At 35.8% G+C, this 23,657-nt stretch overlaps 1 protein-coding gene across 7 annotated transcripts in view; it reads left to right on the plus strand.

Annotated features, from left to right (window-relative positions):
* The window catches only part of TTLL7 (tubulin tyrosine ligase like 7), a 150,962-nt gene that overhangs the window by 114,042 nt on the left and 13,263 nt on the right, over positions 1 to 23,657 (plus strand). For 6 of the 7 annotated variants that reach the window (XM_059047473.2, XM_067043669.1, XM_067043682.1 and 3 more), the window contains 4 exons: positions 1,013 to 1,218; positions 2,279 to 2,413; positions 4,429 to 4,509; positions 17,819 to 17,979. In XM_059047473.2, coding sequence (XP_058903456.1) covers positions 1,013 to 1,218; positions 2,279 to 2,413; positions 4,429 to 4,509; positions 17,819 to 17,979 — 583 coding nt within the window. Of the gene's footprint in view, positions 1 to 1,012; positions 1,219 to 2,278; positions 2,414 to 4,428; positions 4,510 to 9,883; positions 9,922 to 17,818; positions 17,980 to 23,657 lie in introns of those variants that run through there. The other variant, XM_067043705.1, reaches the window with a different exon arrangement.

Here is a 23,657-nt window from a genome sequence, read left to right on the forward strand (position 1 = left end):
ATATATGTACTAAAAAAGATATAAATGTTTATAATGTTGAGTGATATTCTATTTCTCTGTGTCAGGAATTAAAATTTACCTGCAACAGTTGGTTCTCTTTTGTAAATGTTCTCAATATGCCCTGAGGAAGGTGTTCTATGATTTTCCGTAGTTGTTCTGATAACAACCCTTTTGATCCAGACATTTTTCTTCACTTAAATCTTTTACTATAGGAATGTAAATCTAATTTTTAAAATTCTTCTGTCCTGTGAATAAGAATACTTATCTGTCTAGTACTACTCTTATAATAACCAGTTACATATTTAAACTTCATTAGGATAATCTTTGTTTTTCTTCTGCTTTATTATTATTATTTTATTCTCATGGGCCCTAAATTTTATAACATCCATTTATCCTGGCCATTCTATAGACTCCTATCCATTTCCCCCTATGAATTCTGCTGTAAAATATTCTATTTCTAATCTCTACACAGATTCTAATAAGTGACCAGTCTAGTCCGAAGATAGTAGGTGGCATCATGACATTATAGAAAGAGGGAGGTTGCTGCCATTAAGTCAGGATTTAAATCTGAACTTAGTAACTTTCTTGTCTTGTGACCTTGAGAAATTTCTTTCTCTGAGTCTACAGGTGATGGAGATTGTACTTCACAGGGTTTCTGTGAGAACAAAAATAAAAGTGAAGCACCTAGCATGATGCCTGGTTTATAGAAGGTGCTCCATACATGTTAGCATTCCTTTCTTTTGTTCCTTTTATGTCATGTTTTGAGAATAGAACATTAAAGTACCGTTTAAGTATTATTCTCATGATAGCCATTCTTTATACATGACAGGGGTTCTGCACCAAGTTCACTGCTTAAATTGGAGAATTTACTCCAAACTCATATTCTCATGATGATGCCTATGCTTTGACATTTACTGCCACCCTGCTAATTATTACTTTGTATAGATCCAATACACTGGAGAACTTCTACTAACTCTGCTACTGTGCGATCCCTCCTCTCCATCATCCATAGGCTCCATAAGGCGTTCAGTCAGTTGCCCTCGGTCCATCTCTTCTCAATCACCATCCAGTGCAGACAACCGCCCCTTTTCTGCTCAACAAGTGATATCATCATCCCAGTCAGCTTCAGGGTCTCGGTCACATTCTTTAAACCGTGCTTCCTCCTACATGAGGCATCTGCCTCAAAGTAATGATGCCAGCTCTACTGACTCTCCGATGGTAAGTCTTCTGTTTTGCTCCCCTGAGATTAGCGCTGTATTTAGAATTTAAGTGGCAAAGAGATTAGCTGGGAGGAGGACAGATTGAACTTCAGATCCTTTCTATAATTCAACTCATGGTCTCCTAGAATTTGGGTTTATTCATCTTTCTTTACCTATAACTGAGTATGGACTCTTAAAAGGCAGATTTCACTGTATCACAGAACTTGAGGATGAACACTGAGAATAGTATTTTATTTTCCATTTGCTGATGGAGTAGGATAATTTTGTTGAAAATCATCTGAGTAAATATGTGATTTTGCAGTGTATGGTACAGTATATCTGTAAATTTGGGGAAATTTGTTGTATGGAAAATTTTCCTTAATGGGACTATTGATTAATAGTTTAAAAAAATAAACTATTGGTAAATTATCCTTAGAGCACTGAAGTACGGCATTGTTTATAATGTTTTCTGTATATTAACATATGGTATTAGTTTTATATATGTGTGTGTGTGTGTGTGTGTGTGTGTGTGTGTATAGCTTAGCATAAAACCCAGAGATTCAGTATTGAGGAAGTCAATGAATTTATTTTACAACCAGGCTTACTTGTAAATGCTCAAATAGATATCTCCATGTACCTTCACATAGACCAGGGACTTATTTAATTTGTTTATTTAATGTGGATGTTGCTTCCAAAGGGAAGAGTCTGAAGAATATAAGTGAATGAATTTCACTGGGTACAATGAATGCTTTTTCTTCTAATCAAGAATTGCCTAAGGTATATGTAGAAAATGAAACTGACCAGGAAGTCTTTTTTAAACACTTGTATTTTTGTTTTAGTATTTTGAGCTACATAAAATACAATTGTGTAGAAGTGTGAAAGACACTCTTGGGAAATCATTCCCTTTTAATCCTAAGATTTTAATGCTAAGAATAAATGTAAAAACATTATTTTCTTCCTCTTTCATTGTTATTTTTTCAATTAAAAGTGCATCATTTTTACCTAGAAATATCTTTCAGATTATAGTGGCACAATGAAATAAGACCCCCTCCAAATATCTGTATTCTTTCAAATTTAAGAGTGAGTCTTTGCGGCAACTGAGACCAAAAGAACAAGAAGATGATCTAACAAGTCAGACCTTATTTGTTCTCAAGGACATGAAGATCCGGTTTCCAGGAAAATCAGATGCAGAATCATTACTTCTGATAGAAGATGTGAGTATTTGATGTATATAAAATACCAAGGAGCTCATACCTTTTAATTCTTCTTCTTAAAATATTAAATTTTATTGCTTGATGGCATTATCCTTAATGACATAGTAAACTTAATTGATGTTCTTTTCAACCTCCACAAGCTTTAGAAGATACAGGGGTTATTTTAATTGTTATGATTCATGAGCAGTGAGATCACATTTATAATCAGCAATGCAAAATATCTTTTAGTGTATAGTCCGATTTATTTTTATTTTTATTTTTTGCGGTACGCGGGCCTCTCACTGTTGTGGCCTCTCCCGTTGCGGAGCACAGGCTCCGGACGCACAGGCTCAGCGGCCATGGCTCACAGGCCTAGCCGCTCCGCGGCATGTGGGATCTTCCCGGACTGGGGCACGAACCCGTGTACCCTGCATCGTCAGGCGGACTCTCAATGACTGCTCCACCAGGGAAGCCCTATAGTCCTATTTTAATGATGCTTCATCAAGTGAAAATAATTGGTGTTAAATAATTATTGTTCTTAATGATTAAAGACACATCAAGTTAAGCCTGCTTCTATAACAATTTAGAAAGATCTAATATGGAATGAGATAATAAGGAAAAAAGTGGGGCCATGGGCATAAAGTGTCAAGAATATTTGAATGTGACACCTTGCATGGTGTTAGAGTTTGAAATGGCTTATGTTGTGTGTTTTTTTGTTACACAAGCATTTGCACCACCCAGTGGAACGTTCTAAAATGTCAGAGTCCTAAAAGTCACATTAAGTCAATGACTTACTCCTAATTTAGAAAGAAGGTCCAAGTTATTAGAATATTTTTGGTGAAAGAGCATTTCTTCACTAAGAGTTCTATTTCTTCATTCAAGCGTTCTTTTCAAACTGTCATTCTTAGATAATTCCTCAGAATAGAACGTTGTTTTCTGGTTTCCGTGGTTTTTGGTTTTTTTTTTTTTTTATCCAGAGGAGAAGGCACCATCTAGTGGCCAGTTGTAGGATAAAAACCACAGCCATACATTTGGCTTTTTTCACTTTTTAGCTTTACTTTAGAGCTGTCTAAAGCGCTGTCTAGAAACAAAACAAACAAAAAACAATAATAAAAAAGACTTTCTTAGTTAACAAATCAATAATGGCAATTTGTATTTTGTAGTCATAACTTAGTTATAACCAAAATCCCCAAATATTATGCGTTGCATTTGTTATATATTTTTTAAAAAGTGAAATGGTATCTTGTTTGCAAATGAGGTGCTATTTGTTACATCAGGGGAAAAGGAAGAAAAATGAACATTAGTTATAAAGCATTATGCTAGATATATTTTTATTTACATATGTTATCTTATTCAATAAAGTAGGATGTTTTTGTACCAGACATTTTATTTCTATTTCTTAGAGATATAAATTATGTAATACCTTTCTGAATCAGCTAGATGAAAAATTAGATAATCTGAGAGTAGAACTAATATTTGTGGCTACTGTGATTGTTCTATAAAGAATATGGATATAGGCTTATATAATTGATAAAAGATATTGATAATTATACAAGACATTAGATTATTTACTATATGTTTACTTATGCAGCAACTATTTTAATCTATTTGTTATAATGTATATAACTAGAATATATATTCAAAAATTTTGCAAATTTGCACAAAAAACAAAACAGGGGGATAATGGAATCCTAATTAAATATAGGCTATCTTCTAATGTGTTATTCAATATTTTGTTACTGTGAATGATGTTGTAAACACAGTTCTTGGAATTAAAATGAAAAAATCTATGTTTTGGGCTTCTTCCCAAACCTTATATTCCTGAAGACATTTGACTTTCAATCATTAGAGATTGTGTACTTTTTACAGCAAAAAGAGAAAAGCTTTACATTCAGATGGCTTCTTTATCTTACCTTGAAAGTCTTTTCGCATGTCTTTTTATGAAATTAGACATTCTTTATTGCAAATAGTATTATAGTGCTTTCATTTCACAAATTAATTAGATTAAATTTCTTAATGTTTCTCCTCCAAAATAGATCATTGATAACTGGAAGTATCATAAAACAAAAGTGGCTTCATATTGGCTCATAAAATTGGACTCTGTAAAACAACGAAAAGTGAGTAATGAATACCCAAAAATAGGTTTGCTTTTTTGGATTATGTATTAAGCTAGAATCATTAAGCCACATTCATAATCAAACTATATAAATGCTCATCTGCTTACTCATTTCCTCAACAAATATTTATTGTGTATCTACTATGTTTCAGGCACTGTTCTAGCTTCTGAGGATAAACAAGTAGATTAAAAAAAAATTCCATGGTCTCATAGAGCTTATATTCTAGTTAAGGTGTTTGACAATAAACCAATATATACTAGAATGTAAGGTAATATTAAGTACTCTGAAGAAAAATAAATCAGGATTAAAACATTGAGAGAAGGTGACCTAAATGAAATGAGAAAAATACTATGCAGACATCTGTAGGTACAATGCATCAGGCAGAGGGAAGAGCAGATACAGAGTCCCTGGGGTAGAAGTTAGCTTGATGTATCCATGAGACAGGAGACACCATTTATTTCCTTATGTACAGGATAGTTGGTTTGTGCTGGTTAAGAGTGAGTGATGTGGAGCTGACAGTTGGATAGATAAGCAGGGGTCAGATCACAACTTTACAGGCCATGGACAGTCTTTGGGTTTTATTCCAAGTGATGAAACACCACTGGAAAATTTTGAGCAGAGGAGTTACATAGTCTGGTTTATATTTAGAAGGTTCATGAGAGCTACTTGTGAAGAATAGAATTAGGGGAGAGGGGATGTGGCAGAACAGAAGTAGAGACCAGGTAGAAGGTTTTTAGAGTAACTGAGGCAAGAGCAAATGGTTGCTTAGCTAGGGTGGTAACTCAATTGGGTGGATGCTGGAGAAAGAGCAGGGCTTTGTTGTTCCTGTTGTTTTGTTTTACTTTGATTTTGGTCTTGGACCTGCTAAGTTTGATATATTGGTTAGACATACAACTGAAGATATTGAGTGTGTAAGTGTATATATGAGTTTTTTAGTTCAGAGCTAAGGTTGCATATGGAGATACAAAATTTAAGAGTCACTAGGATATTTAAGCCTTGGGACTAGATGAGATTACCTAGAGAGTAAGTGTGGATAGAAAAGAGAAGAGTTTTGAGGACTGAGCCCTGGGCCACTTCTATGTATAGAAATCAGAGAGATGGGGTGGAGGGATTAATCTAAGGAGACTGAGAAGGAGCAGCCAGTAAAGTATGAAAAACCATGGAAACTTGGGGTCCTTGAGACCAAATAAAGAAATTATTTCAGGGATGGAGTGATCAACTGAGTCAGATGTTGCTGATAGGAGTTATAAGATGAACACCAAGACCTGACTGTTGTTTCTGACAACTTGGAGGTTAATGGTTACCTGATCATAACAAATTCAGGGGAATGGTGGGGAGTAAAACTTGAATGGAGTAGGTTCAAGAAATGGGAAAAAGCACAGCTAGTCCAGGCACTTTTTCAAGGAATTTTGCTATAGAGGGGAAAGTTGAATGTGGTGGTAGCTGGAGAGGGATGTGGGTTAAGGACAAGGATTTTTTTTTTTTTTAAGATGAAGCTATTTACACTTGTTAGTTGCTGATGAGAATGATCTAGAAGAGAGGAATGGTATAGGAAAGAGAGATGATAGAAAATCCCCGAAGTAAGTAAGCTGGGAAGGTTTGTCCTAACCAGGAGCACTTATTCTAATAGGAGGGAAGGCAGAGTCTGTGGCATTGTGGTGGGAAGATGTGAAGGTTTTCCTCCAATGGGGAGGGGCTTTGGAGATTTGCAGAGACAGTACAACATCTCAGAGAGTAGGAGAGGGGAGTGGCCAGCAGCCCAAGGGGCCCATAGATGCACCGCAACATTATCTGTTGCAGATAATGTACTGCAACAGATAATGCAGGGGGGAGATGTACTATTTTAGTAGCTCTAGTGAAGCTGTTGTATTCCTAAATAGTGCAAACTATTACTTCCCCTTTCTAGGATTTATTGCTAGTAAGCTGAAAGTTGACACTGATCAAATAATGACTTTGAAGTTATGTACTTTCCTCTGAGTAAACTGAACTCATTATTAAGCATTAACTCATTCAACAAAGGACAACTTAGTGTCCTGATATGTGCCAAACACTGTGCTGCTGTTGAGGAGGATGTAACAAAGCTGGTAACAGAAGTAGATTGAAAACATACTGTAAGCCCAGAACTCCTCTTTGTCAAGTCACTAACTGTGGCCTTATTCATTAAAATAAGGACCTCTTAGTGGAACTGGAACCTTGAATCTTTTCAAGTCTGTACTTTTTGTAACGTAGAAGATAGAAGAGTTTAGCTAAATTGGTAATTAAAACAAAATAGTTAACCCAGAAACAGATTAAAATACTTATAAGATATTAATACTTGATAAATGTGACATTTCAAATCAGTGGAGTAAAGATAATTTTTTCCCCTAAATGATACTGAAACAATTGACTACCTATTTGTAAGAAAATTAAGTTGGAGCCTTACCTCTCACCATATGCAGAAGTAAATTCCAGATAGATGATAGGTTTTTTTTTTTTTTTTTTTTTTTTTTTTTGCGGTACTTGGGCCTCTCACTGTTGTGGCCTCTCCCATAGCGGAGCGCAGGCTCCGGACGCGAAGGCTCAGCGGCCACGGCCCACGGGCCCAGCCGCTCCGCGGCACGCGGGATCCCCCCGGACCAGGGCACGAACCCGCATCCCCCGCATCGGCAGGCAGACTCTCAACCACTGCACCACCAGGGAAGCCCAGATGATAGTTTTATATGTAAAAAAAAATATTAAAAGTTTAAAAGAAAATACAGAAAGCTATGTTTATAATCTTAGAATGAAGAAACAACTTCTTAAGGAAGACTTAGGTTTTAGAACCTAGAAATCGTAAAGGAGAAGAACGACAGATTTGATGACATACAAACTTAATGGATGGCAAAAGGTGTCTTAAACCAGGTTAAAAGGCAGAAGTGGTGAGGAGAATTGGGTAGCAGGGGAAAGGGGTGGATGTTGAAGAGGACAGATGTTTGCAGCACATAAAACACAAAGTAGCACAAGTAAACGAGTACTTCCTACCGATCAATCAGCAGAAGACATACTACCTTGTAAAGTTAATAAATAAAAGGGAAAAGCATATAAAAAAAGCCATGAAAAGACAATTTATGGATCTTCAAATAGCCAATTAACATGTAACTAGATCTTGTCCTTACTAATGCTGAAGGAAAAGCAAGTAAAAAACATATCGGCAAAAATTAATAAGACATAATATCCAGTGATGGCAATAGTCTGGATAAAAGGGGCTTTATTATACTATTAGAGAGAGAACACATTGGTACAGCTTTTTAGAAAGGTAGTTTGCTGTATCTATTAAAGTTACAAATGTTCACAACTTTATGACTCAGCAAAACCACTTCCAGCATTCTGTCCTACAGAATAATAATCTGTATAAAATGTATGTGTAAAAGATTTATGCACATGAGCATTCACTGCAGTGGTATTTGTGCAAGCAAAACACTTGAAGCAGCCTAAATATCTATCAGTAGATTTATGGTTAAATAAATTATAGTACATCCATACTGTTCAGTTGTGTTAAATTGAGTGCTATTCTGGAATCATAGATCTTAACTTGAGATATAGCACAAGATTATGACTTGTGACATGTGCCACATATGTACATTGGTAAAATTAGCCAGACTTTACTAATCATGAGTGAAGAATATAGGTGATAAGCAGCCACCAAGTGCATGGTTTCTGGGAGGCCATGAGTCCATCAGCCCTCAGGCATCTCTTTTCACATATGGGAAGCATTCTGGTTCAGAGTGATGAGTGCCAACTAAGTGTGGTTCACCTTGGCACTGAGGGAGCCTTCCAGATTTGGGTGGCCTTCATCTTTATTCTTCATTAGTCACCCATGCAGTCTTTGTGACCAATCCATTCTCTAGCCAGGTGAAATAAAAGTACCAGGTTTATTTACTGTGAGTATTGTCCCGTAGAACTTTCTGCAATGATGGATATGTTCTGTATCTGTGATGTCCAATATGGTGGTTGCTAGCTGCATGTGGCCATTGAGTGAGATCTTGAAATGTGGCTATTGTGACTAAGGAACTGAGCTTTTAATATTAATTAACTTAAATGTAAATAGCCAAATGTGTCTAGTGCCTACTGCATTTAAGAGCGTGGATCTATACAGACCACGTGTAGCCTTCTAAATTCTTAGATAAGAACCTTCTCAGTTATTTTCTGGCTGAGAAATTCTATCAGAGGGTTTGCAAGAATGTCCATTAAGGTCACCATTGCCTTGGGCATCTCAAAGAGAGAGTGCCTTTTTCCTTTTCATATGCCATCTTACAAAGATACCAAGATAGTAAATTAAACAAACAAGTTATACAGTAATATGGGCTGTCCCCCTTTAAATCACCACTGTGATTTTTACTGTTTTAAAAATATATATCTAGTGTTAAAAAATTTCAAAAACTAAGTACCGAATTATTAAGATATTTTATTTCTGGAGGATAGACCTACTGAGCCAGAGGAAGGAAAGTGGTAATATTTGGTGTCATGTTTCCCTTTGTTTTTGTATATTTCTGTTTTTTTCAAGTTAACATAATCTTTTTAGAAATGAAAGAATGACAGGGAGACACAGGCATTTCTGTGAGGCCTGTCTGTATTCCCTCATAACCAGATATTATCTTTCCCTATTCTAAATCCTGACAGTACTTCATACTCGGTTGTACTTATGATCTGACTTGAGAGGTTTCTGTATTAATTTTTCCACCTTTCTAAAAGCCAGGGGAGAGGGGTGTGTGTGTCTTACTTTGTAGTCAGCTGTAGGCTTTCTATAAACATTTGTTCAGTTGATTCAAATCTAGACTCTTTTGTGGATTCTGTCAATAGCAAGTTAGCTTCTTCTTTCTTTACCCTTGTTTCTTTACTAGTTCTATGTATTTATCTGAACATCAACAAATTAAGATAATGCTGTTACGTTTTTTTAACATGTGATATGAGAAGGTCCGATAAAACATTGTATGGGGTGATCAAATGATGTGCATGAATAGTAATAATGTTTATCAATTAGAAGAAACAATGTATTTCATGTTTTAGGGTTGTTATGCTCAATTGTGTTTTTAAATTTCGAGTAAAAGTCAATACTTGCTTATAAATTTACTAGCAAGTACTTGTGTCAGTATAGTGACTTCTGCTATACTGATTTACTCTAAGAATATTTGGAGTAAGTTATCTTTCTGTAATCCTTCCCTCCAGTTCTCAGATGTGCATCTACATCTCTGTATTCATCATACCCTGTTACGTAAGGAATGAGAGCACTGATGAGAGAGGGCATGTTTTTTATTACAACTTAAACACCTTTTTACCTTTTCTTTGAACTCCTTTGTTGCATCTTCCATTTTGGCATTAATCAAAGCTACTATATTTCCTTTGTGCTTGTTATCAGTGATAAGATGTCCCATCTCCAACACAAAGCTACCCAAGCAGTTACAGTCATTCTTCTACAAGGTAATTTAATAGACAGTTCTATTTTGGGCAGAAGAATTCATAGCTTGAATTTAAAAAAAAATTTATTGGAGTATAGTTGATTTACAATGTTGTGTTAGTTTCTGCTGTACAGCAAAGTGAATCAGTTATACATATATCCACTCTATTAGATTATTTTCCCATATAGGTCATTACAGAGTATCGAGTAGAGTTCCCTGGGCTATGTAGTAGGTCCTGATTAGTTATCTGTTTTATATATAGTAGTGTATATATGTCAATCCCAATCTCCCAATTTATCCCTCCTCCTCCCTTACCACCTGGTAACCATAAGTTTGTTTTCTACATCTGTGCCTCTATTTCTGTTTTTAGATAGGTTCATTTGTACCCCTTTTTCTTTGATTCCATATATAAGCGATATCATATGATATTGGGTTGGCCAAAAAGTTCGTTTGTGTTTTTCCATTATACGTTACGGAAAAACCCGAATGAACTTTTTGGCCAACCCAATATTTGTCTTTCTCTGTCTGACTTACTTCACTCAGTATGGCAACCTCTAGGTCCATCCATGTTGCTGCAAATGGCATTATTTCATAGCTTGAATTTTGACTCTCAGAGAAGAGTAAGGGCTGATCTTAACAAGAATAAGTTTATTTTGAAAAGTTGCCCAGGTTCATGGAGGGTCTGGAAAGGTGGCTGAAGGATGCTAGGTGTAGGTTATGATGAAAAGAGGAAGCCCAGTATTTACACAGTGTGCAACTTATCTGTAGCAACTTTTCTTGCAGCTGTTATGATTACTCTGTTTCCTGTTCTTTCATCAACGATTTTGTTCTTTAAAAGGCTTTTTTTCCCCAAAACAGACTCTAATTTCCCAGATATATAGCGATGGATGAGACTTCCTTATATATTTATAATAATGTATATATTATACATTATTCCCTACCTTGTTTATTTCAGATGAAGTCAGAGGTGAAGTGGGATCAGAGGATGACTGACTGACTGGAATATTTTTTTTTCTTGACAACAAGAGAGCCAATACAATAATTAGCTGCAAAGTGTATTGAAAAAAATTTTTTAAAGCTTTTATATGTTGATATTAAACTAAAGGGGCAATAATAGGTAGTGGAAAGAGGAACTGGACTTGTAGTCTTATGGACTTGGGTGCAGTACTGAGCCTGCCCTTTTTGCAGGGGCAGGTAACTTCTCACAACTTCCCTGAGGTTTGTAGCATTAAGTATTGGAGAGTTCTTGTGAGGAAGTAAGCCATCATATGGCAAGGTGCTCTAGGCTTAGAAGGTGTAAAATGCAGGTGACTTTTTTTTCCTTCTAAGGATCTTCATGCCAGGCTGTTTCTCTGATGTATTTTATTTTACTAAGAACTCTTCATGTGTAGAATTATTTTATGTAGAATGTGTATAAATGAAGTATAAAAATTTGTCTGCTGGGTTGTAACATGCTGACTCTTCATTTGACTATCTGTTTGAAACCTGTGCTATTGCTTTATAAAGCTAGAAACTGCATCCAAGACAAAAAAGAAACCTAGAAATGTGGGTCAGCTTTAGAATGTAGAATTAGGTATTATTAAAAGTTACCCATTTAGAAGGCCAAGAACTTAACCAATTTAACATCTAGATGTGGATTAATCAGATCTATCCTTTGGACTATGATGATAGTCAATAATCATTGGATGGCTATGTCAGTTCAGTTCCTTGGGAAGCAGACATAAGACAGAATTAGAAGTGAAAGACATTTATGAGAGAAGACACCCAAGAAAGATAAAGGGGAGAGAGAGTTTGAGCAGGTAGAAGAGCCTTCCACCTGCAATATTGGTCTAACACTGGTAAATGGAAGGCAGGAGGATTGGGGAGGAAGATCTTCAGACTTTAGTGAAGTTCTGAGAAAGGCCTGTCAGGCTATGGGGAGCCCAGAACACGGATTGCCTGATAGAGGGATCACACTGGGCAGAAATATCCCCCCTCTGGTATCCCAACCATGCTCAATCCTTGGTCGGGAGCAGTCTGGGGAGAGTATAAGCTTGGCTTGACTGTTGTAACGGATCCTGAATGGGGATGCTGTCTGCTAACTGCACTCTTAGAAGCTGGTTGATTCAAATGGCATGTCTCCATGACGACCACAGAGGTTGTGTGTGATACAATTTAATTTGACAAACATTTATTGGTTGCCAATTTTGTACAAGAACTATACTAGGCACTGTTGGGGATTTTGAGAGTTGTTTATTCATTCGTTTATTTATTTGCTCATTAAAACATGTACTCAACAATACTGATTGAGAGACGACCACGTCCCAAGAAGAATTCTAGATGTGGAATGCACAAGACTCTCATTTAAATCTCTTCATTCCATTTAGAAAGCATTGTTGAAATATGTATCTCACTTTTTCTGCTCCAGTATCAAAGCTTTTGCTAGTTGCTCATTTGAATGTTGCAAAACTCTTAAGATTAGAATGCCATACACACAAACTCTTCCACATGTCTTATTTCAAATTTTCCTTAATGGGTGTAAAATTTAAAGGTCAACGATGTAGGACTAAACTACTGAAAGGAATCCTTACCAGGTGAAGATGGAATCAGCTAATCTTACTTAATGTCATGTTTTGGTAACTCTACACTAGCATAATTCAGCTTTCTGCTAAGAATGCAGTTGCTTTATATAGTTTGTAAGGAATATACTTGAAGTATGAAAATATCGCAGCGATGGTGGGCTGTGAAGAATGCCAAATTTTCGGAAAAGTTTATTCTCTTATATCTAGGCATAAACTAAGATTGGAGAAGGAAGAGAAATAAGTAGTGATAATAAGGCTGTACAATATTTGCATTTATTTTAGGGTTCTAAGAAATCCGTGTTTATCAAGTATTTCTTCTCTAAATAGCAATTTTTTACATACCTACTGTAGCTGCTTCTGCATGAATTTTGATGTTATTATTTTCCGTCTCTTTTTCACTTGGGCTGACATAGATGCTGTACAGGGCTGTTCATTTTCCATCAGAAAAGGTGCTTTACCCTATAGTCATGGCTGCTGCATACATCTTTAGTACAGCATGTAGTGATTTTAATGTTATTTCTAAACCTCCCTCACCTCATGCCATAATTTTAATTTAGGACCAACTGTTCAGCCATATGGAGCAGTTTGTCATTCAGCATCTGTAGGTTCTTGCAAAATATGAATTTGTCTGTGTGCTTTATGCTTTCAAATGTGCTATATTTCATATGGAAAAGATAAATCTTTTCATTTTATTAATGCTTTCATTGACTGAATATCCCATTTATTTTTTCCCTTGGAGAGCTTGATGTTGGATTGGGATGCTTTTAGAAGTCACAATGTCAGGAAATGGATACCCATATTCTATAAGTTAGCCTCACATGAGTCCACAGATAAACACAAAGGGCACCTTGCTGACTATTTGTTTTTGTGTTTCACAAGTTATTCATCTCCCATCCATTTACTTCTAACCCCAAAACACCCAGAAATCCAAACAGAATTGCAGATAGAACTGACACTAATTTACCTCATCCCAGTCTGATTTCTTGCCTGTTTTCTGCCTTCCTAAAATTACTCAGCCAGTGTTTTGCTAGAGGTACAGGCATTGTCTCCCTATCTGCATGGCCTTGTAAGCAAACTGGTTCCTGATGGACTGCATGGCCTTATTGAAGGGGGTGCCGGGGCAACCTTGTTTGTACACAGTGACTCCACCCATTTTCCCAAGTATTACTTGACTAGAGGTGAATCTGAATCTAAGAAGAGACAATCTCTTCTAGGATCTTGCTGTTGGCACCAGGACAGATCAAATTAATTGTGAGGCATTGTCAGGTAGTGGTTAAGATCATGGGTCTGGCTACATAGCTAGCCATTACCTAACTGTGCAATCTTGGGTAAGTTACTTATCTGCTCTATGCCCGGGTTTTCTCATCCATAAAATGAGATCCAAAATGTTTTCTAAACCAAACATTTTTCATAACCATTAGGCAGCAAAACCTAACCTACCGGAACTCATTTGGAGACAGTGACCCTACAGGAAGTTATTTGTTATTTTTGTCTGTCTCTTGGTTTGAATATTCACGTTTTCCTGTGGAAATAGTAATATGTATGATTATGAAATCTAGCCTCAAGATTTTTGGAAAGGGATTGTGGACCAATTTTATCTATCTCAATGTTTTTATTTTGAGGATTAAATGAATTGCTATATGTAAAAGTGATTAGAACAGTGCTTGGTCCACTGTAAGCCCTCAATAAGTGTTAGCTCTGATTTTTACCTTGTTTGCATAGGTTTCACTTTCTTGCAAGAAGCATTTTCACTAAGACAAACACCTACTAAGTGCTAGACCTCTTTTGAGCCTTGGGGACATGGTAGGTATACTGGTATAATTCCTCTTTTTATGTAGCTAACAGTCTCCATTAACTAAACAGGAAATTAAAATAAAGTGAGATAATTATTAATAGGGGAAGAGTTGGGCATTAAGGGATCATACAATAGTTTAGTGGCAGGTAAAGGTCTCCCTGGAGAAGTGATGTTTGAGGTAAAACATAGAAGTTCACCAGGTGAACAGATGGGGCAAGACTGTTCCAGGCAGAGGAGAGAGGCTATGTGAAGACTCGGAGAGATGAAGGGTTTGGGCTCTTGCTTCCCTGCTTTATATGCCCTCGTACCCTCCAAATTACAGGTCTCTCTAACCTACTCCTTTCTCCAGGACCAGAGCTTGAAATTGAAAGATGAAGGGAAGCAAAGGAGAATGTATCTTCCCAGGAGGTACTCTGGCAAAGAAGGAGCAAGTTTCTGGGTTGCCCAGACCATGCTGGTCTCACAATCTGGGAGATCACTCCTCAGGCAGAGTTGTTTGCTGGGTTGCAAGAGGCCTGAAGATTTATCCATCTCCATGTTGGAGGAAACGTTAGGAGTGGAGCTGCTGCATTCCCTATCCCTAACTCCTGGGCTGTTTTCCAAAGTTGCTGCTTTTAGCCATGTGTAGGCTAGTATATTAGACCATCATGCTATAAAATTCCCTCGAAATTGAGAATAAAGCATATACAGAGTAGTGGCCAAGAGAGCCTCCTCTAAGTGATGTACGGAGAGCAGTGCTTGGCGTGGAACAGGCAGCCAGTTCACGTGAGCTGCCCTCCTCTTTGGTTCTTTCGCATCGTATGCATTTCACTGTGCGCATATTCAGAAGGAAATAACGAATAACCCATCATCTCAAATGCTGTGTCACTTTAAAGCTGAATAATTATTTAATAATAGAATATGAAATGAAGGTAATGTTAAAATTACCAGTATTGTTAACATTTAAATTTCATTTATTACGTAGAACTCATGTTTATTCTTGAAACCAATTTATGGGTTATCTTTGCTGCTTTTTAAATTCTTCCTGCATTATGACTTTTGGCCTGTTATTACTCACTAATACATAGAAAGGAGGAAGGGAAATTGAGCAGAGAATTGATTAACATTTACCGTTTACTGCTAGTGTTGATTCTTGTATCACATCAATTATGAGTCCTGTTTTCTACATTAAAAATATAAAAGGTTAAACTATTAGCTTAACTGAAAATCGTATAAAAGTAAAAGGTATGAATTAATGTCTGATGTCCAAATTAATCAGTATTATTGTGAATAACTCATATCAAAAAATTTTAAATCCCTCTTCATAATTAAGCTTTCATTATCTGTAATAACAAGCTTTTCCAGGACAATTTTTTTCACAAGCTACTTTATTACAGATTGCATTATCTCTCCTCATTCTCCTGCCCTTCAGCCCACACACCCCTGACGCCTGTAGAGTTTACATACTGTTCCCACTTCACAGTGAAAGAAGCTGGAGCAGGAAAGGAAGGAATCATGCTGCTTACACAATTCACTGTGAGAAGCTGTAGTTGATATTCTTCTATAAATAAAATGTTATTTTGAAATTTTTTCCCTAAATTGATTTTTAAACGGATGTTTTTTCTAAATTTGCCTTTATCAGAGAGAACTAATATCACTTCTTTAAATATGGCTGTTTTAAAGAGAAACAAATTAAATTCTTCATTTATAAGCTCCCAATTTTCTATAAGTTTGTACCTATGGAGAAAAATCGAATCTTCATTCAGTCTTTATGTTTGAAAGTCTTTTCTCTTTTCATCTCTCACTCTCATCTTTACAAGGAGTTCCTTTAATTAGACAGATAAAATAAGAAGTGAAAATATACTTTGGTGAACTGAAATTAAGATAACTGTATTTGTTCATATTTACTTTTTAAAAAAAGTGTTTCGTTGCAAATACGTGAATTGCAAAAGTATTAAATACATTGAATTAGTCAGAGTAGCTTTTTGGGATTTATAAATTTTTCAGAACCTCTAGGATTTTAGTTTCCTAGAATTAGATTAATCCTAGGCCTTGTTTCATGATACTTTCTCATTATTGGTCCATATATGGTCTGCTTTTATTTAGTTAGTGTTTTTAAGTTATTGTACCATTTGTGAACCCAACACCCAAATCAAGTATCTTGGCAATAATCTATTATCTTATCAAATGACTACCTTCCATCCCCCTGGCCCTTCATGTCTCAGGTAGCCATTTTCTTAAATTCAGTATTCCCCAATCCCTTGCTTTCTTTCTTTATATATTCTTATTATATCTATGTGTATTCCTCATAAGTGTTTTTAAAATTTAATTGTCTTTACTTCTATTAAAAGAGTTTCATACTGTATGTAATGACTGGTATGTATTTTTTAAAAACTTAACCATTAATAATTAAGATGCTTCGTGTTGTTGTGTGTCCTTTTATTTCATTCATTTTGACTGCTGTATAAAAGTCCAAGGGAGTGAGTATACAACTACTTATTCACTCTCTCATTGATGGAAAGTTAGATTTTTTTCAAGGTGTCTGTAATTGTGAACAGCTGTTTGAACATTCTTGTACATGACTCTTGTTTTTAACCTGAGAGAGAGTTTCTCTTAGGAATAAACTTTCTGGGTCTTGGGGTATATGCATTATCAACTTTAGGAGATAATGCCCAGCTATTTTCCAATTGGTACTCCTGCCAACAAGTCTAAGAGATACTGTAGATCCATATTTCTCCAGCACTTGGTATTGTCAGACTTTTAATTTTTGTCAATTAAATGGGTAGGAAATGATGTCTTATTATAGTCTTAATTTTTATTCTTTATGTTTATCAGGCATATTTATTTCCTCTTTTGTGAAATTCCTGTTCATGTATTTTTGTCCATTTTTTTCTGTTAATTTGTTGGTGTATATTTAACAATTGGTTAGGCATTCATTATATATTCCTGATACTAATCTTTTGTTAGATGTATATGTTTTGAATGTATTTTCCCAGTTTGTAACTTGATCTTTATTTCCTTTAAGGTATCTTTTGATGGCCAGAAGTTCTTAATTTTAATATAAGGGAAACCTATTAATCTTTTTTGTTCTATACTTTTTTGCTACTTAAGTAACCTTTTTCTAAACCAAGGTCTAAAAGATATTCACTAATACAGTTCACTAAGCTATTTAATGGCTTATTTTTCAAACTTAAAACCTTAATCACTCTAGAGTTGATTTTTGTGAATTGAGTGAATGATTCAACTTCATCTATTTTGCCATGAAGATTACTATTTTAAAAATCTCCATTTATTGATTTAATTTAAATTTCACTTAACTTTAATTTTTAAATTTAATTTCTTCTTACTCCAGTGAGTCAGACTTGCCACGTATGTCATATACCTGAGTTTCATAATTACTGGATCTATTTCTGGACTTTTCATTCTGTGCTGTCATTTAGTGAGTGAGTGAGTGAGTATGTGTGTGTGTGCATTCATTTTTGAATTATATATATTCATCTTTGAATTTTAGACACACACGTATACACCTAGGTTTTGAAATATTTTGGGTTTTCCACTAGGTTTTGGACATAGTAAAAACAAGTGTTCGTACAGTTCTTCCACGCATCTGGAAGGTACCTGATGTCGAGGAAGTAAATTTATATCGGATTTTCAACCGAGTTTTTAATCGCTTACTCTGGAGTCATGGCCAAGGACTGTGGAACTGTTTCTGTGATTCAGGGTAAGTTTTAAGTTATCTTTTATTATTGTCATTTTTAATATTTTACTATTTAGTTATAAAGTTAGCCCAATAAAATGGCTGAATTTCTTTAATCTCTTAAAATGTGGATTTGTAACTGCATGTAAGTTTCAGTACTCAACTATAATTTATAGCATTTAAGCAGATGTAGATGAGATGATGGATATGAACACAACACCACCCAACAAATTTGAATTCAGTGGAGAGAAAGTAGTCTTAATTAATGAAAAATCTCAGTTACAAATCTGTATCCTTACAGCTCTTCTGCTGTTGCCTTTATGTAGCAGACTTCCAAAATCATGGCTACACTCCTGCTCCTCTCCAGACTTTCAGTCCTGTCAAAGCTGTTGTGACTCACTGTCATTTTGTCTTCAAGGTATCTAAAACCAAACGTTCCATACCTCCCTTTTATTCAGAAATGGCTTCCCTTCTGGACTTCCCCAAATCCCATTGTTATTCTCCCAATCACATGGGTTTGATATCTCAGGGGCATCTGCATCCTTGTTCTCCTTCATTGTCTTTATTCAGTCATGTGCTAAATCTTGTTAGTTTTTCTGCCACATCCCCACTGTGGCTACTCTAGATTGTTTTTCATTATTCTTAACAATTACCAATTATTTAATTGTAGATTGTTCTTCACTGTTCTTCACAATTATCAAGTATTTACTTGATAATTTAAATACTTTTGGAGATACAAAGCTGAATCTGACATAGATCCTGCCCTGAGGAAACTTAAAAATGATAATAGCTAACACTATACCACTTATAATATGTGCCAGGCATTGTTCTAAGCACTGTACATGTATTAAGTAATTTAATCTACATAACATCACTTTGAAGCAGGTTTTATGATAATTTTCATTTTATAGATAAGGAAACCAAGGCACAGATAGGTGCTAAGGACCTAGTGCAACTGGGATTTGAACTTAAGCAGCCTGGTCCCAGACTTCGTGCTCTTAAACAATAAAACTCTGCTGTCTCTAATAGATAAAATAAGATACATGCAAAAATCATGATTATGAAGGAGATCATAGATACATTATTGTAGGATTTCAGAGAAGAGGAGCCTTTTTGGTAGAAAGGCTAAGTGAAATTAATAGATTCCCAGGCATTTTTGCCTCCAATTTTTTGTTTCTCTTATCCATCCTACTGTCAGAGTCATTTCCTAAAATCTGTAATGATTTCCCTCATTCATCATTAAAGTCTAGACTTTTTATCTAGAGATATATAAGACTCTCTAATATGCTGATTCTTTCTTATTTCTCCAGTCTCCTCTCTCATTACTCTCCTACTTAAACTTTGCTCCCCAAAACCAAATTCATTATTTTTCAAATATCTTAAAAATTTGTCATTTTCTGCCTCCGAACTGTTAGTGTCAATGAGTCCCTGATTGGGCTGCCTTCTACAACCCCATTTCTCCAATCCCCTCTGCATTATTTAAATCCTATGTAAAGACCTAGACCATGCCCTTTTTTTGGTAAAACCTTAACAGACTATCTAGTTTGACATGATCTCTGAATGTCTTCCATTTAAATATTCTAGTCATCTAGTACTGAATCATTTATACCATTTGCAGACTTATTCTCACCACCATAATCTTCCTCAGCTACCATTCACCAACAGGGAGAATTCACAAGGTGCTCTGGGTTGTGATGAAATCTGAGAATAATCTTGGCCATAAATTATTTCTACAGAGACTTAAGTGAAACATTTGAAACTGTACTCCATGGCCCTTAGTTGATGGCTGTCTGTAGAAGTTCTCTTAATCTAAAGTCATAATTAGAATTTTTTTCTGTCTGTTGATCCATTGGTTGGAATGTTGAACATGGATTTCAGCTACTCTTCACAAATGGAAGGCAGTGAGATAGTTTGCTACTGAAATTGGTACTGATGACACTATTTTGGTAATTTACTCTGACTCCATTCAGAATCCTTTTCTCTTGTACCTAGCACACTACTCCCCCTCAGATTTCTCCGGTGGTATCTCTATTACTACTAGTAATCATAAAGAATATAAATAACATTTATTGAAAGATTACTAAGTGCCTGATACTGTTTTTCATATTAAACATTTTTATAATTACCACTACAATATTTTGAGTAAACTATTATTATCCTCATTGTATAGATAAGGAAGAAATTGAAGCATAAAGTATATAACTTTCCCAAGTTTTCATAGTGAGCCTGGATTTAAACCCAGGTTGTTTGAGTCAGGAGCCCAAGCTCTTAACTCTATGCTTTATTCAGTCCTCTCAAAGCAGCATTGCCCGTGGTTGCCAAGCTTGCTATACTGCAAGCCCCATAGCATTAGGCCAATCCCCAGCCCATTGCACTGGAACAGATGGAGCAGGAGTAGCTTTGAGTTCAATTTGACCTCCACTCTCCATCCATTTCTTTAAAAACTTGGAGGCTTGTAGAGGTAAGTTTTACATCAGATTTTTTTTTTTTTTTTTGGTACCTTTACAAATGGCATTCCTAGGCTTCTTCAACTTAGTGAAGTAACATAGTGTTGTGTGTGTTTGATTGTCACTTTGGACCCAGAATAGTTCTGCTTATTCTTTGAATCGTATCTAGTCAATGTATATACTCCTTTAACCTTTGATCTAACAGCCTAGTGGTCTAGGTAAAAATCTACTCTTAGCTCATTTCTAAAGGAAAGATTTTAATAAAAGGTGCAGCTGTCTTTCACAGTTAGGTGTAAAACTCTTAGAAAAAATAGTCCAAATAACTCTGGGCCACCTTGATTCCTGCCTCTGCCTGTCAACATCTCAATAATAAAACAAAATGAATAAACCATTCCCTGTCCACGTCCAGAAACTTCAAAGAATATTGTAGATGTTTGTCATAGGTTTTCCTAGAATTGGCCCAGGGGTTTGGCTGATGCATCAAATAGAAAACACCCTCATCCCCCTCTCTTGCTCTTCCAGGCTGCTGAAGCCTGTGCTCAGTGACCGTTTTTATCACATGCAGCCTCCTGGGAGTGCTATTCAGAATGATGCTCCACGTTCTGAATGTGTCCTCTGCAGGGGAATAGCTCTCGGAATTTTCATGCATAAAATTATCCACCATGTTTTACTGAGCTAGGGGAAGCCTAGGTGCTATGGGACTCAGACTCAGGCCACAGAGCTCAGGAAGGGTGGCCAAGGGAAGCAATATTTCAGCTTAGACTTGCAGGATGAGGAAGAAGAGGAATTTGCCAGGTAAAGCAAAGAGGAGGAGGCAGGGGGACTATGGGAGAAGGAATGTATTATTTGGAAAAGCCCTCTTTCCACTCAAACTCCTGATATGTAAACCCCAAAGAAAAGAATCTAGTTTCGACCCTTTAGCCAAAGACATTTTCCTATGGAAGTTTGTCATAGAAAAGCTTTTCTTTTGCAATCTCGGGAAAATAAGAAATTGTAAGGAATATTCTAAGGCAGCAGTGTGCTTCTAGGCTGAATTATATGCCTACCTGAAAATGTATGCGTATCACATAGACTACTTAAAATGATGTGAATCTTACTGTTCTCATATCATTTTCTACTGGATATTGCGTTGTTCATACTTTTCAGCTCATTAATCTTTCTGTTGCTGATTATCCAGTTGGTGTAGTCCAGAATTTTTTTTTTTTTTTTTACTTTCCTTTCTTCTTCGGGCTACTCAGTCATTCATTAGGGCTTCTACCAGAGGAGAAAGAAATGAATGTTTCACTTTTTAGATAGCTGCTTTATTAAATATTTTGATGAAAAAGCTGGTAAAAATTATTGGATTACTGGATAATATGAGGCTTTTCAAGTCTCTGGATTTCATTAATCATTCCCCTTTGTTACTGGGAAGTTATTCAGTATTCTGTATCTTATTGTTATATTATTAAAAATGTCATTTGAAGTCATTTCTTTTCATATTTCTCTGAGGATTAGGGAGTGCTGGAGAGAACTTTTTAACCATTTAATTTTTCTTTTTGAATTCATAGATTTTGGCCCTCCCATTTCCTTGGAATTTAGATTTAGAAAGCAGGCAGATAAGACCCTGGGTTCTTTGATAAAGGAACTGGTATTTTAAATTATTTCTCCATCCTTTCACCTTCTTAAAATTTTTTGTGTTAGTATTGAAAATTGAGATACTGTAGTGTTCTAGAGGCATTTCATATTATTCAGCTGTGCCAGGTAGTGGGTAGGAGGGAGGGGACACGGTTCAAAAACATTCAGGTTGAAGAATAGGTTTCTTTTGTGCAGAGGGGTTGCCATTAGCCTAGTACCAAACAAAGCAAATCCTGGTCATTTTCTTTTTTCTTTATGAGTGATTCTGGAGTTTTGACACTTAAATATGGATTAATAGAGTAGAATGTGGTCTTTGGTCAGTGGTGGTGAACATACACACCAAAATTAGGTAGAGAACCTTGATTCATGTTTATTTTAAATATTTAAGGAACAATGAGAGAATGAGAAGCCAAAGCTGCATATATTATAACTCACATATTACTCAGAGTGTTACATCAAATTAAGGTGTTATTTAAAGAAGGTCCTTTGCCTTTCCTCCATTTTATGTGTTCTTTTCTTACGTCTGTACTCCAAGTCAGCAAAAGAAAAATTACTGTGATGTGAGTAACCTGATAGTGAATCTAATCAGATGGCTCCAAAGTATCAAAATATAAATATATTCAAATTCAGGGGGGAGGGTGGTGATGGAGGTAGGCTTTTACAGAAATACCCAGAATCCCAGGGGAGAGAAAGTAAAAGTGCTCAGCTGAGAGTCAGAGAGTCAGAATGTTTTCTTTGTGTGTTTACGTTTGTATGAAATTTTGATTTCTCTGGGCCCAGGCACGTAAGCCTTGCTAGATCAAGACTTATTAGTTATAAACATATTCCCTTATTAATTGGTGTTCTCCTGTTTTTCTTGATTACATCAAGTAAATTGGAGCTATATCTATATAAACACAAATATAGAGATACAAACACATGCATATCATATCTAGTTTTTCTTATATTTAGTAATAATTTAAATTTTTAGAGTTAATTTAACTAGCATATTACTGTTTCTTGAACGAAGGTAACTTTTAATCCTTTTTTAAATAATAAAAACCGTATTGTATTTAGCCCTGAACATCTTAGAACGTGGAAGAAAAGTTATTCCTTTCAATCTACTTATTTGAATCTTATTCCCTTTAAGAAAATCTGTCATTCACTGATGACATGCTGTCTTTTTGGGCCCATGTTTCTCCTGAAAAAATAAACAGTAGCCTTTCTACTAAAAAATACCTTTCTGAGTTTCTAAAGCATTTTTTTAAAATTCCAAAGATATCAAATATCCACAGAAGATTGAAAATGGAATCTTTGAATTTCCCACTGGGAAGTACATTTCTTCAGAAAAATATTTTCCTTAATATTTTTTTCTTTCTGAAAATCTAGTCTTTTCTCTCTCTGCGGGTTAAGCGAATTGGTTTATGTAAAATGAGACTTGAACCATTACCAAGTCTTAAAGCAAACCTTCCCCTTGAGGATTGAAAGGAGTTTTAGTTACACTAAGGAAATAAGTCAGTCTCTCTCTGTCTCTCTCTCCCTTTCTCGATGGTGGTAGGGTGATAAGATGTTTCCTGATTTGGGCCATGACAATCAGCTTAGGAACTGTGAATACATATATATGTGTACACACACACACACACACACACACACACACGCACC

This window comes from Kogia breviceps, chromosome 1, assembly GCF_026419965.1.
Source record: "Kogia breviceps isolate mKogBre1 chromosome 1, mKogBre1 haplotype 1, whole genome shotgun sequence".
In the NCBI taxonomy this organism is placed as follows: domain Eukaryota; kingdom Metazoa; phylum Chordata; class Mammalia; order Artiodactyla; family Physeteridae; genus Kogia; species Kogia breviceps.